The 14,572-nt window shown below is 51.5% G+C and overlaps 1 protein-coding gene across 2 annotated transcripts in view; it reads left to right on the forward strand.

Moving 5' to 3' along the window:
* ETS1 (ETS proto-oncogene 1, transcription factor) overlaps positions 1 to 7,359 on the forward strand; it is a 48,681-nt gene extending 41,322 nt beyond the window's left edge. For both annotated transcript variants that reach the window (XM_075520967.1, XM_075520968.1), the window contains exons 7-8: positions 1,985 to 2,103; positions 2,689 to 7,359. In XM_075520967.1, the coding sequence (XP_075377082.1) occupies positions 1,985 to 2,103; positions 2,689 to 2,904 (335 nt within the window). In that variant the 3' untranslated portion in view covers positions 2,905 to 7,359. The remainder of the gene's footprint in view (positions 1 to 1,984; positions 2,104 to 2,688) is intronic.
* The last annotated feature ends 7,213 nt before the right edge of the window (positions 7,360 to 14,572 follow it).

Genomic DNA, 14,572 nt, shown 5'->3' on the forward strand with positions numbered 1-14,572 from the left:
TGTTGGATGCTCTCTGAATTTGTGTAGGGAATTGGTGTAAAGTCAGACGGGCAAAGAGAAACCAGCCCCATGTGAATTCACCTGTGATTCCCCATGGAGGACCTCAGGCGGCTGAAATAACCTTTTTGCCCAATGTTTTCTCTGTATTTAAAGCTCACTGCTATAAATAGGTCTAAGCTTTGAGATGCGGTGCCATTTCAGGCCAGGGCTTTGGCTCTTCCCTTTCGAATGAGAGGCGAAGGCGTCATCTGAATTTCCTCCCTCTTTTTGGTGTAGATAACACAACTCCATCCTGACCGGAGAGCGCGGTCATGGAGCCAGTGTCTTGGCAAGCTCCTGCCGAGAACAACAGGCCTGGAGCCTTTCCCTGCTGAGTGTCATCTTCCCATTTACAAGCAGAGAGATGCTGTGAGCTCCTGCTTTGTCCTCTCCATGGCTGTGCGATAACCCCCAGGGCTTGGCAGAGGACCCGGTGCCTGCAAAACCCTGGAGCGGTTCCTTAGGGATAACAGGAGGGAAACAATTTGGGGAAGGCTGGACGGGGCACAGTGATTCTCCTGTCCCAGAGCCAGCTCTCATTTCCTCCTCTCCAGCAGCTTGTCTGCTTTTGAGTCATTTTAAACCTTGTGGAAAGGGGGGAAGAGCCCTCTCTTCCCTCCGCGGGTTATCCCGCAGCCACAGCTCGGACAGTGTTCATTGTCATTCATGGAAATAGGCTGTTCTCCATCCCTTTTTCTGAGTACATAACTCTTTTTTTTTGCCCTGCTTGAAGCTTGTGCTCATTGCTGTCAGCAGGCGAGTTTACCCCAGCCTGCCGTCCTAATCCAGCCTGAGCAATTCTTTTTGTGATAAATCATTTCCTCTAACCTCTGGCTCTGTTTGTTATTATTATTGTCATTCTTATTATTAGTGATATATTGTAAGCTGCGTTTAAAACATGGCAAAATCTCTCCTGAAACATGCCCAGAGCTAAGTGCAATATTTTGGGTGTGGCATTATTTGGAACTTGCTCATCAAAGAGATTTTGGCTTGAGGGCTTCTCCTGTACCTTTGATTGGCACACAAGTGCAAAGAAGAGATAAGTATTTCGAAATCACTCCGCATACACCATTAATCCAGCCAAAACCAGGCTGCGAAGCCGCAGGCTCTCAGTGGGGTGCACCAGGTACTGCAGGTTAGATGTGTCGGGCTCAGGACCCTAAGGCAAATTGTTGTTGGCCAAAATTAGTACCCAGGGGAAAGATGGAGACCGCGGCGTTGTAGGGAGAGGCTGAACGTATGTGGCATGGGATGCTGCGCGCTGCCTCATGCCGCTCTGGCTGCATTAGGGGAACCGGCAGCCGCAGGGAAGTTTGCTTATGGCTTTGCTAAGACCGTGCAAAGACCATGATGGGGAGATCCACGGGTCCAGAGCTGGAGAGATCTGTCTGCCAAGCCAGCCAGCTCCTGCCTTCCCTGCGCTCCAGCAGCCCGCTGAGCTCTGCGAGCCGGCGTAGCCCATTCCTGCAGCAACACGCCCTGGAAAGAGGCCAAATAATTTTCATACCTGGGTCCCCCCTTATCTCAGTAAACAGCGACGGAGCAAAGAGTCAAGGTCGGGAAGCAGGAGTCTGCTGGAGTTCATGCGATGGCCAGGAGCTTTTTGGCACGGAGGAAATGGTGGTGCTCTTGTGCCAAGACAATGACTCCTCACAGTTTAGATGCCAGAAAAATAATCCTATTTATGTAACTCGAAGTGAAGCATTCCAGTGCATGAATATTCAGCTCTTACTGCAAATAGGAAGCTCTTTTACCTGCAGGATTTAACTCTCAAGCTGTCGTCTCAGCCCAGATCTTGCCCTGTGGCCACTGATGGGGTTTTTTTGATAGTAGGTTTGTTTTTTTCAGTGAGCACTGTTTGCATGTGATTTTTTCCCCGCCGCCAAGATAGAAGAGGCTGTGCTTTTCCTGGCATTAATGTCTCATGTTTTCTTTGTCTTTCTAGGCAGTGGACCCATCCAACTGTGGCAATTCCTGCTGGAACTGCTCACTGACAAGTCCTGTCAGTCCTTCATCAGCTGGACGGGCGATGGCTGGGAATTCAAACTTTCCGACCCAGATGAGGTAGAGTGCCCTGGAATTTAGTGCACAGCCCAAATGCCACTGAAATATTGGTGTGGATAACCCTCCGCTCCTCCCTTCGGGGCTGAAATTTGGGCAGTCACATTGTTCTGGTCTTGGGTATGTGTAGGGAGAAACAATGAATTAGAGCCCAGCTGAAAACTTGTTAAAAATCGGGCTTCAGTAATACCTGGGAAGCAGTAATTTGTCCCCAAAGTTGGTGTGAAGTAGCTGAAACACCATAGAGAGAGGCATGTTGCCAAAGCCCTTCAAATAGGATGTGTACAGGTGTGGGTGGGGGCTTCCCACTGATTTTGGGGAACAGATGGGACATTCATTCCCTTCCCTGACTTGTATATCCTCATAGAGTCCTCTGCGATGTTCTACCCTTGCATGGAGGTTGGTTTTCCTAAACTTTAATGCTTGTGACCCATCTGTGCCCATCTTAAAGATGGGGAAAGTCCTCTCCCTTCCCTCGTGTCTGGCACTGCTGCTTGCCGATGGCTGCCCAACCAAGCCAGAAAGACTTTTCCTTCCCTTCCCTGTGACGTACGTGCCCCACTTTGACTCTTCCCACCCCTCTCCCAGGTGGCCAGGCGATGGGGCAAGAGGAAAAACAAACCCAAGATGAACTACGAGAAGCTGAGCCGTGGCTTGCGCTACTACTACGACAAGAACATCATCCACAAGACGGCCGGGAAACGCTACGTCTACCGCTTCGTCTGTGACCTGCAGAGCCTGCTGGGCTACACGCCCGAGGAGCTCCACGCCATGCTGGATGTCAAGCCGGATGCTGATGAGTGAAGACGGCCGGCCAGGGCGGAGGATCGCCCTGTGTCGTTTTGGAGAGTCGATGGAACTTTTTCTGTTGGTTGTTTTTTATTTTTGCTGTTATTTTTGTTGTTCTTTAATTTTTTTTTTTTAAAGACTGACTCAGATTTGATGTTTTGAGGATGTTGGGAGAGAGGGTGGTGGAAGAGGCAAACTTTTGGCTGAAATCTAAAAAGTTTGGTTCGGAGGAGAATGGGCTTTTTTTTTTTTTTCCCTGAAAGCTCCAAGACAGGCTTTTTTGGGGTGAAAGTCTGAGTTTTAAGAAAGCCAGAAAAATGTAGCTCACTTAAAATAGAAAAACAAACCCCTCCTCATCCCTTGCTGTTTAGAAAAAGTATTATCAAATGGATCCCTTCGGTTTTTGTGTTATTCGCACACAAACTGACAATTCAGGAAATGACAGTGTTCCCGAGGATTTGAGGATTTTAAACTTTTTTTGGGGGGTGGGAAGGGAAAATCAAAGTGGGTGAATATTCCTGCTTCGGGGAGGGGCAATATAGGAAAAAGCCAAGAACGGTTCGTCGTTCTTGTTACATCGCCTTTCTGTTGGTTGTCGTCTTTTCTACAAAAGACAGAATTTTTGCTAGAGGGATCAAGACTCTTTTTTTTTTTTTTTATTTGTTAAAGTTTTATTTTATTAAATTTTGTGCCAGTATTTTTTTTTTAAATAGTCTTAAGCTCTAAGATGGTCTCAGTATTGCAATATTGTGTGTGTTTGTTTCTGTTATGCCAGCAGAGTTTTATCACAGTGAGGAAAAAAAAAAAAAAAAAAAAAAAAGAATTAGTTTATGTAGACCCCACTGGAGAAGTGTAGCGCTACGACTCGGCATCTCCGAATCGTATGTGAAGGAAAATTAACTCCAAACTGGCTCCTAGTGATGCTGGCTGGGTGTGCCGCTCTTGCTTCCAGTCCCACACGCTTTCCTCCGCCGTTTGCTGATAAAGCTGGTTGAAATTTCTGCTTTTTTTGTTGTTGTTAAAAAAGGGGCCTTTTTGTACGGCTGCGTTTTGTGCACGAAACCTATCGAGATCTGGGGAAAATGTCTTTTTGCGTTTTCCAAATCACTTTTTTGCTCAAGGAACACTTTGGTGCTTTCAGAAAATTGGGGGTTTGGTGGGGGTTTTTTTTTTGGGTTTTTTTTTTTTTTTGAGGGGAAAGGGGAGAAATTCCCAGGTTTTGAATGTGGTAAATGGAAAGTATATAAATTGATTAGGGGGGAAAAAATCAGGAAAAAGTTGAAAAACCAAAGGGAAGTGTTTTTTCCTTCCTGTTTTGACCAGCTCTATCTTTATTGCTGTATGTCTTAACCAGCCTGGGCACACGCAGAAAGGAAATTGTCCTTGCAAATGGGTTCTTTACTGCTCTTTGTAAGCCTGATCCTGCAAACCCTGTCAGGGTGTGATTAACATGAAGCATATGACCGATTTTGCCGGGGTAAATGAGAGGTCTCATGTGCTTGCCCAAGGCGGTTGCAGGATCAGTCCCGGGGCGAGCTGCTCTGTCTGCCCTCCAAACCTTTTGCAGGGTGGTTTGCATTCAGAGGGGTAAATCCCGCTGCAGCGAGCACTTCCCGGGATGCTCTGAGCAGATTGAGGCTGACGACTCAATCTGCCTTCGGGGTGGGCTCGGTGTGAGTTAGAGGATCAGGCGGTGAGCGTTTCCATATCCAGATATGACCCCGAAGCCGGATCCGTGAGGATCCGACTGCCGAAATGGGCTCTTTCACCCCTGAGAGTCACTGGGCGTTTTCTTTTTAAAGACAGTATTACGCGTTTGAACCAAAAGTACCTTCTGTTTGTGTTGTTTGTCTGTCCGTCTGTGTGTTTTAGGTAGTTGCGTTCATTACAGAGGCACTGTGAGATGGTAGTGGGGGGCGAGGTGGGGAGAGGCTTTCCAGAGATGCTTGTTGGTGATGCCTGCCTGATACAGGCTGATATATCGGGTCGGCAGGACAGGACTCTGCGTGCAAAGAGCTGAAATATTCAGGCACGTAACCCCTTTGTGCAGGGACAGCGTTGGACGGGGAGCTCGACCCTAGGGCAGGGTGATGCTCAGAAGGCACTGGGTTCTCCTCCGCTTCCTCCGGGGGGGGAGCACCCAGCACCTCTGTATCCCCAGTTGGTCATTTTGGGGTGAGTCAGCCCCAAAACTGCTGTGTGCTTAAAAAAAGGTGATGGTAGAGGGGAAACGAGCAGGCCAAGAGGGAGCTCCAGCCAAGGGGGATGGAAGCAGATGGTGGTTTAGGTAAGGGAGGTTATTAGTTATGCTGTTAGCTCGTGGGCCTGGGGCTGCGCATCATCCCACTGAGCCTACGGAAAGAGAAGGGTGGGATGGATGGCAAGGAAGGAAAATGAGATGGAAGGAAGGTGGAAGCAGCATGCACCAAAGGAGAAAAGGGATGCTGTCTGCTGGGAGGTTAAACTTCAGCTCGTCTCCTTGGGCAGACAGGCTGGATGGGAGAAAGCAGCTTGGCTGAGCTGGAGAGAGGAAAGGAAAATGTAGATATCGTGGACAAGGTCCCCCCACTGGCGAGGCACCGGAGCAGAGCTCTAGCACAGAGCCAAGGCTTGCCGCAGCCGCTGAGCAGGCTGAAAAGGGAGTCGAGCAAGGTGCGACGGCACAGACATGTGCAGGGCAGGAGCAGCTAAAGAGCATCCCAACAGGACACACCGTCTGGGTTGGATTTTCAGCAGTCGGGTGGGTTTTTTTAGGTGTTCAGGGTTGCTGTCTTGCATGCAGCTGCAAAGTGCCCTTAGCTTACCCTTCATGGGCCGCTTCTGACGTTGCTTTCAAAAATCCCCCTGACACCCTTATAAAGGGTGCTGCCAGGAGGCCAGGCGCCCCATCTCCTGCCCTCGGCACCACGCCGTGCCCCAGGACATGTCTCCTGCTTTGCTCGGATGCTCCACTGCAGCTGAAGTGCCTTTTTCAAGCAGAAAACAGGGATAAAATTTCCCTCCGACAGAAGGAACCGCAGGTTCGGGTACCAACCCCATCCTTCTGCCAGGCTAAATCCCGCGTCTGCTCTGCCATGCTTACTTTTTCCAGGATTCCAAGCCAAACCTGTGCGTGCCCAGTGATTTTGGGAAGACGGTTTAAAGGTTAGAAAGGGCGAGTTGTGGAAAGCAGCTCTGTTTTTTGGAAGTAGCCCCTGGCTGGAGCTTCTCCATCGTTTCTCCTAGCCGTATGCCATCCCAGCTCGCAGCCTGTGTGCAAGTGCAGCAGCAAAAGGGCAGGACAGTCCTAGGGGCGTCAGGTTCATCATTTTCTATTTTCCTTTACGTTTTATTCCCATTCTAGAGACCATCCCAGAGAGGGCTGTGTGCTGTTTATACACTGGAAATTTGCAGATTATTTGTTGTCTCTTTTTTTTTTTTTTTTTTTTTTCTTTCTGCTTTTTAATTGCCTGTTGACTTTTGGCGAGGGGTGTGCTGAACCAGATGTGCGGGAACCCAAACCCTCTGACGACCTATTCTTCGAGGCCACGAAAACTTAGTTAACCCACACACACGTGGTGGACCAGAAGGATGGGTTCGAGAGGGATGATGGAGATCTGCCAGGGATGGGACTCGCTCCTGTGCTGGTTTCTCTGCATGGGGGTGAGCTTCACCCTCTGCAGATACACGTGGCTTTTGGAAATTGGGTAATTTCGTCTTGTTTAGGAATGTCTCAGGTGTGTTCGGTAATTTTGGGATATTTTCTGTGTTCTGCTTGTGATCTGCTGTTCTCCATGCAGGGGCATGTCCCCTTTGCCCCCCCCCCCAGCAAAGCCTGAGCCCTGCCTTGGGAGCTTAGCTCTTGCAAACAGCTTTCCAGGGCCTCGGCAGTTGATATTTGGGACCTCAGTAAAAGGGAAAAAAAAAAAAAAAAAAAAAAAAAAAGATGAAAAATGCAAGCACTTTTTCTGCTGCCTGTCTCTCTCCATCTCTGTGCGTAGGATGACCGTAACCCATGGACACTCGTGTGTGCAAGCGTAGATCCATTTTATTTCCACACTACCACCGTCCCGCTCCAGACGTAATCATTCAGGTGGAGAAATAGCCAAACTGGGCAAGAAAGAGAAGATATTGTAAGATTTAACCTTCTCGCGTCTTTCCAAACCAACACCTCCTCCAAAAAAAGAGGTCCCTGTAAGCACCGATAAATTCAGATGCTGCGGGAAGCGTCTCCATCTTCTGACTCTTGCTCTTCTGGAGGGCTTTTCTGCGAGGCTTTAGGTCTCGGTTGCTTGTTCCGTGTTAACGTCGCAAAATTTGGATGCCTTGGTGTGCTCTGCTCTCTGGTAGGGTCTATATAACATCCGTGAGCTGTTGTCTACATTCCAAAGAGGTTTAAATAAATGATAAATCTGTGTATACATATATGTTATAATGGAATATCTCCAGGAATTAACTGCCTCAGTAAAAAAAAAAAAAAAAAAAAAAAAACCCCAACAAAAAAAAAACCAACCAAAAAAAAGTCTTGTTTTGTTTTGTTTTGTTTTTACACATGGGATTTTTTTTTTAAAGCTGATAAACATAGAAGAAGAAGAAGAAAAAAAAGAGATTGTTATATTGTGCTGTTCGACTATTTTCCAACTTGTATTTTCATATAATTTATATTTTTTAAAAGTGGAAAAAAAATTTTAAAAGCGAGATTAAAAAAAAGAAAAAGCAGGTGCTTTTTAAAAAAACTGAGCTGAGGTAGCTTAGAGATGTAGCGATGTGTGTGTGTGTCCGTGTGTTGTGTTTTGTTGTTTTGGTTTTTTTTTTTTTTAAAAGATACAAAAAGAAGTCCCTCCTACATTGAATTCTTAAAGAAGGAGGGGACTGGTTTTGTTTTAATTGCTGATGCTGGCACATCATTTTGCTGAAGAGTTTTTTATATACTGTAGCCTTATTTCATATCGTATTTTAAACTGTGCGAAATTAAAAGAAGAATAATTCATAACCCTCAGCGTCGGTGTGCTCATTCGTTGCCTTTACTCTTTAAATTGGGGGAGCAAAGAGGAAAAACAATGCAAAAACTTAGAAATCCCAGCAACTTCTATATTTGTTTTCATTATTAAACAAAATTGTGTGGGTGTAGGAAATAAGGGTCTGGCTGGCATCGCAGCCTCTGCTCTCGGGGGCTGGAGAAGGAGATGCTGCACCCCGCCGGCTCCCTCTTGCTTTGGGAGCATGGGTTGTCCTCTCCGGCTCCTCGGAGACCGTCACCACTCCGCAGTGCTGTCCCAGGGACAATTCCAGGGTTTCAAAATAGTCTTTCATCCTGAATCATCACTGGGAGCTTGGAATAGCTGTGGTTTACCACCCCAAATGACTTTTAGAGTAGTATTTTCTTCAGCAGGCTCTTGTGAAATGGGTGTCGCCAACTCGCAAAGCCCCGTGGCCACCAGCTCGCCCTCGCTGCAGCGTGAAGATGCTGCTGGGCATCCGCTTTTCTACTCGAGACCTCGGGCTGTGGTCCATCAAGAGGAGAAATCTGCCTCTGGGCTCCTAAATAGATCAAATCAGACCACTGTGCTTCAGATCTTTGAAAAATACACGTATTTTTATCCATTCTGTTTTTCCCCAGTGAGTTCTATGCTGGCTCGGGTATCCCCTCGTCCTCATCAAGCCAGGAGGCAATCTGTGTTGTGCCTAATGGGACAGGGGTTTGATTGGAGCCTGTTAGCGTGTAGGGCTGAAAGTGCTGATTAATGAGGATAGCATCTTGGAGAGGTTCACGGTCCAGGAGCCAACGCTTATTCATAGGGCTGTCTAGCGTGATGGGAAATTCCCAGAGGAGACTATCATTTGCTTGAATCAGCGTGGAGCTTTGTTGAATACCAAGAAGGACGGAGGAGTCATCGGCGTGAAGAGGATGCAACAGATGAATCCAGGATAAGGAATATTTATAATAACTCCATTTATAGTAACTCAGCTTGCCGTCACGCAGGAAGCGAGAAGTCCTGGGGAAGGACTGAAGGACGAGGGGTGGAGAACCATGATGGTCCTCGTCGCAGCCATAGCGTGCTCCTGGGATGCCTGTGGGACACGCGTGTGTGTGGAAAGCTCAGCCAACCCCTGCGCTCAATAACACCAGGGTCTGTCAGAGAGGCTGGGTGAGACCCCAAAACGGGGACAGCCCTGGGGGCACGGGCCAGGCGAGCACCCAGCCTGCTCCATCCTTGGCTTGGAGACATGGAGCTCCAAGCAGGAGCGGAGCCCGCCTTTGCTGCCGGCAGTGCCGCCATGGGACCTTGATCTTGCCATAGCTCTTTTCATCACAGCTGGAGCTGCTGGGCCAGGCGGCATGGCCTCGTGCTCGGCAGAGCTCGCCCGCCCTGGGTAAATAAACAGCGAGCGCAGCTCCTTTCCCATCCGCCGCTTTCAAGTCTCCGTGCAGCCTTTCCACGCCGGAGGCCTCTTGGTGGAGGAGGAACGGCCAAAAAGCGAAGGGGTGACTGTGCCCCAGCTCTTTGACGGGGTTTTGCCCGTCTTGCAGAAGGGCCGTGCAAGCACGCGGCACTCTGCAAGCCCTCGCCAAACCTGAGGATGCTGCTGGGCCTTGCAAGTGAGAGGGAAGGAGAGGAATTAAAAACTGAAGGGGAAGCTGAGCCACGGGCACCCAGCGTCCCTCATCCCCACCCCAGCAATTGCAGACGACTGCTTTAACGCTTGCACTAAAAATACCGGACGGTGGCCTGCCGGGGGAAGCCCCCGCGCACCTGGGGTACCCACTAGGGAAATGATGGCCAGCAGTTAACGGCCCCGGCGGCCGAGCACCCCACCTCCCCGCTCCCCCCTTGATGCCCCTGCCCTGTCCCCCCATCTCCTTTTCCCATGCCGCGGCTCTCCGTGCCAGCACCAAGTGCAATAACCCGCTTAGGAAATTTGGGATGGGGAAGCGGAGTTTGGGGAGGGAGCTGGAGCTCTTCCAGCCGGAAAAGCATCCCGGCCGCAGCTCTGCACCCCCAGAAGCAATCCCTGGCTGTTGCGGCAATGCATCCCGCAAGCAAGCTGTTAATAAAAGAGCATTGAAATTGAGCTTAATGGGAAAAGGTTCGCTGGGAGGGATGAGCTCCCCAGCAGGAAAAACCTGCCTGTGCGGGGAATTGCACCTTTAGGAGGATTTTGCACGGCTTATTGGCCCCAGGTGCTGCTGTGTGGCTGCTCAGACACGTGATTTAAACAAAGCCAGAGCAGCAAGCAGGGTTTTTCCAAACCCTAGCATATATGTGTCCAGGGATGTATGCATCCAGCAGCGCAGCGGAGCAGGAGGCAGCGTATCCCCGGGGCCGGGGGCTGGCAGCGGCAGGATGGAGGGGGTTTTGCACGCTCGAAAGCAGCCGCACGCACCGAGAGCTGCTGCTCTAAATAGAGGCCAGAGAGCAAACGGGTCTTTTTCAGGTCGGTGTCTTGAAATGAGACATCTAAACTGGCGCTTGAGGGAAATAAAGAGAGATTGAAACAGGAACCGAAATTACTGAAGACTAAACTAAGGGAAAGGCTCTCTAGAAATCTCTGAGATAGAACAAGAGAGGTGGAAAGAGGCGGTAAAAGAGGAGAAACGTGAATATAGGGGAAGGCAGCAGAAGGATGGAGAGGGAAAGGTGCAAGGAGGAGGACTGGGGTACTGCAGCGGCGAGGCGATGAGCTTTGCTCCTTCCCTTGGTGATGTGGGGCATGCAGATGCACGCAGATGCGTGCACACCCTTGCACACCCGTGCACACCCTTGCACGCAGGTCTTCATGGCCGAGTCCTTGCTGGGGACAACGAGGGCCTTACAGCGGCACAACTGGGGCTTTAGGGCTGCTGGAAGGTATTTAGGCACTCGGGCCCTATTTACCCGCCCGGGGCTTGCCGTGCTTGGGGTGGTGCTGCTGCGGGTGGTGCCGGGGGTGCCAGGGCTGCCTTTCAGACTCAGCACTTTCCGCTCCACGCGCTGTTTGCTTTCCATGGCTGGCTCCCTCCCGCTGCGCCGAGGCCTGTGAACACCGTCCAACAGCAACTTTCCGGCTCCTCCAGCGGCCTTTCCCCCACGCCGGCGAGCGCTGCCGTTCCCTGGCCTCGCTTGAAAGCCGGCCCCACAATGCGCTATTGTGCCAGGCTGCTCCGGAGGGGAGGCAGCGACTGGGGCCAAAACCCGGCTGCCGGGGGGGCCGCGTGCCTGCCAGCACTCAGCTGCCTCATGGGGAGCCCAGGGCCAGGGATGCTCCCCAAAATGCTGCATCTTTAGGATGGGGATGCTCTCCAAAATGCTGCAGCCCTGGGGTGGGGATGCTCCCCGAGATGCTTTATCCCCCTCTTGCCTGCAGCATCCTTTTGGGGTTTGGGGTGGGAACAGGACACTCGCAGCCCCGGCCGTGCTAACCTGAGCTTATTTCTTCCTTAAGACAGCACTGCCTTTGCAAGGAGTAAAATCGGGATGTCCTAATAACCCCCGGCTTGAATCGCCCTTGATGGACCCAGAGCGAGGAGACCTGCTGCCTCCCACTCTGCACCCCCAGCCCAACTCTATGCTGTTTCTTAGCTGCCTTCCTACACCCCCCTCTCCTTCCCATCCCCTCCTCCTTCTCCCAAACCCCCCATCTCCCACCGCTCCTTCTGCCCAGGGTCATCCCCAGCCCCCTCCCTCCCATCTCCTCCCGCTCCAGCTCCGGCACCGTGGAAAAGGCATCGCAGGAACAGTGCCATGTATTTTCAGCTTCCATTAATGACATTTACCAGCTGGAAACAACGAGGCGAAGCCAGAGCCATGCAACCCGTTGGCTCCGTGCAGACCACCAGCGTGCCCGCCGCAGACCACCGGCGAGCCCAGGGCCCCGAGCCCAAACCCAAGCAGCCCTGGGGCTCGCGGGGAGCTAGGTGCGGGCGGCTGCGTGGGCTGGGAGGGATGGAGGGGAGGGAAAAGCGCTGCTGAGCTCAACCCCAGCAGAGGAAGGGGTTTCTTTCAGAGGGGGGAAATCATCCTTTCAGGAACTAGGCACTCCAAGGAAAATTAAAAATAAAAATCCCTACAATGAACAGCAAGGTTTTTCTTTGGGGTTTTTATGTTTCTCCCCTTCCCCATCCCGGTTGCTCCTGCAAAATCCCAGCCGTGGCTTTGCACGGTGATGGCATCGCTGCCCTCGCGCCGGGGGCTCTGCTGGAAGGGGGCGAACCCTTTGCTAAAGGAGCTCAGGAAATCAGGCAGGGGGATTTGGCAGAAGGAAAGGGGTTTGCTGCTGGTCTGAAAGGGCAGGAGGGGTTGGCAGGTGTCCCGCAGTGTAGATTTAGGAGGCAGAAACTGTGACTTGCGGAGCTGTTAGGACATTTGGCCTCTTTCACCCCCCGTGCCTCAGTTTCCCCAAGTGCAAGCCCGTTTCCCAAGCCTTCCCTGCCTGGCTTAAAAGGACCACACGAGCGCTGGGGGTCCCTGTTCGGGAGTAGGACGGGATGGCTGCTCCTGCCAGCCCCGCCGCCGCCACGTTGTTTTGCCGAAGCCTTTTTCCAATGACCTGTATGCCCGGCCAGAATAAACCTGGCGCTGCAGAATAAACCCATGCCCACATGTCTGGCTCTACCCCAAATATCTCCCAGGCAGGTGGGATGGGGGTCACCGGGGGATGTTGTCTGGGGTTTCCCTGGGGACACCGGGCACAAAACCTGGGGGCTGGGACCCTCCGCACGGGGCTCCAGGGATCGGGGTCCTGTGGGAAGGTCGGTAGGATGCTCTGTCTGCACAGCTCAGGGCACTTGTTTCCTATGAACAGCCTTTGCACGTGGTTATGTTTTTCCAAATACACCCACCTGGGTCCCCAAAATGCTTTTCTGGGAAGACGGGGCACGGCTGAGAGAGCAGAGGCATCAACGTGGAGGATTAAAAATTAACCTGGGTGATTTTGGACCTTAACGATGAGCAAAAGCCAAACCCCGCTCTGCAGAGCATCGCTTCATCCAGCTTGGACCCATCCTGCTATTTCGGGGTCCGGCAGGCTCAGGGACACTCGAAATGGGGTCGGTGGCGGTGGCTGCACCTCGGTGAGGGCGAAAGCAGACGGAGGCACCGTGTCCCCCTGCAACTGCCCCAAACCCTGGGTGAAGGTGGCCCTTTTTAGCCTGGGCTGGAGGCGTTTTGCAAGCCCTTGGCATGAGCACCATCAGCATCTGTTTCCAATCCGCCTGCCAGCTTGCGCTCCTCTCCCCCCGACACCCCCCCAAACCCCCTCTCCTCCGCAGCCCCCCAGTCTGGGCAAGCGGAAAGCCCTTGTTGGAGCAGAGCTCCCCGTAAATCACCGGGCTCCGCATCATCGGGGTTCGTTTTTCATCAAGAAGGCACCAAAAAAAAATAGCAAGCAGAGGAAATATCACTCTCAGCACAAAAATGGCACGGCCCTGGTTCGGCTTTTCCCTCCTGCGTGAGGACCAGCCCTGGCCCGGCTGGCTGGCACGGGATAGTACATATATTTATTTTTCCCTTTCCCCTTTTTGGGGTTGTGGTGTCGCTCCTGTGAGGTCCCACGCGGCGGCTTTCATGGCAGATCCGATCCCCACCGAAAAAAATAGGGTTGAGGGCTTCATGCCAGCAAGGGGAAGAGGAGAAAGAGGGGATGAAATGCAAAATAAATAAATAAAGGCAAGCGAGTTTGCCTTCGCTGGGCTGCAGAAGGGCTTGTGGATCCAAGGGGTTGCTGGCTGCCGGGGGTATTAATACGGGGGAAGGTCTCAAATGGTCTGATTTTGCCACCATCCTTGGGCGACGCAGGAGAAAAGCCTTTTGCTGGTGCAAAGCAACGGATCCGTGCTGATTTATGCCCGTAAGTGTAAATCTAAATCCTACAGCCCCTTTCCCGGCTGAATTTGGAAATCTCTGTCGCTGTTGACCTATTTAAAGGCAGTGCCAAGCTCTTGGCTGGGATGTGCCGAGGGGTTTAGATCCCACGGTGTCAAATCTGTTCTGGTTTCTTTGGGATGCCAGCAGCTCCCGCGGTGATTTCAGCTGCCCAGCACCTGCCCGAGCCCCCCTGGGACCCCCAGCACCCATGGGTGCCTTTGCAAAGGACATCTATGGGTGCTCTGTCCCGGCTGGGCAATTCAAAGTGGTTTCAGCATCCAGGGAAGCACGACCCAGCTGATAGTCTCAGATGTTACAGAAATAATGATTTTTTGCAAGATTTTGTTCGCTGTATGAGATTTTCCTTGGTGCTGCCATGGGCTTTGCCAGATTTTGGTAAGATCTGTCCTCAATTTTAATGTCCGGGCATCCTTGTTCCCCGGTAAAATAAGAACCAAAAAAGGGTGCCTGGTCTCATGGCTCTGCCAATATATGAATCTGATTTTGGGGTGAAGAAGCAGGGGAATATGAACTAGGAGCAGCAAGGAATATCCTCACGGTGTGACAGCTTTTGGGCTCCAGCAGCACCAATATTTACAGCCGGAGTGGGGGAGCTGCAAAATTGGCCGCGATTCACGGCAGAGCAAGGAAAATGATTGGAATGAGGCTCCGGGAGTTTCATTTCTCTCCCTACGGGTAGGAAAGGGCTTATCCGGCTCGCAGGCTCCCTCCCTCCACGGGGAAGAGAAATTTGGCAGCGGAGGGCTGAGGGATCCGGAGGCAAAAACCGGGCGGTGAACAAATTGAAAGTGGAAATGAGGAAGACGTATTTAGCGGAGAGGTTCCTTAACTGCTGGAAG

This window comes from Mycteria americana, chromosome 19 (assembly GCF_035582795.1).
Source record: "Mycteria americana isolate JAX WOST 10 ecotype Jacksonville Zoo and Gardens chromosome 19, USCA_MyAme_1.0, whole genome shotgun sequence".
NCBI classification, from domain to species: domain Eukaryota; kingdom Metazoa; phylum Chordata; class Aves; order Ciconiiformes; family Ciconiidae; genus Mycteria; species Mycteria americana.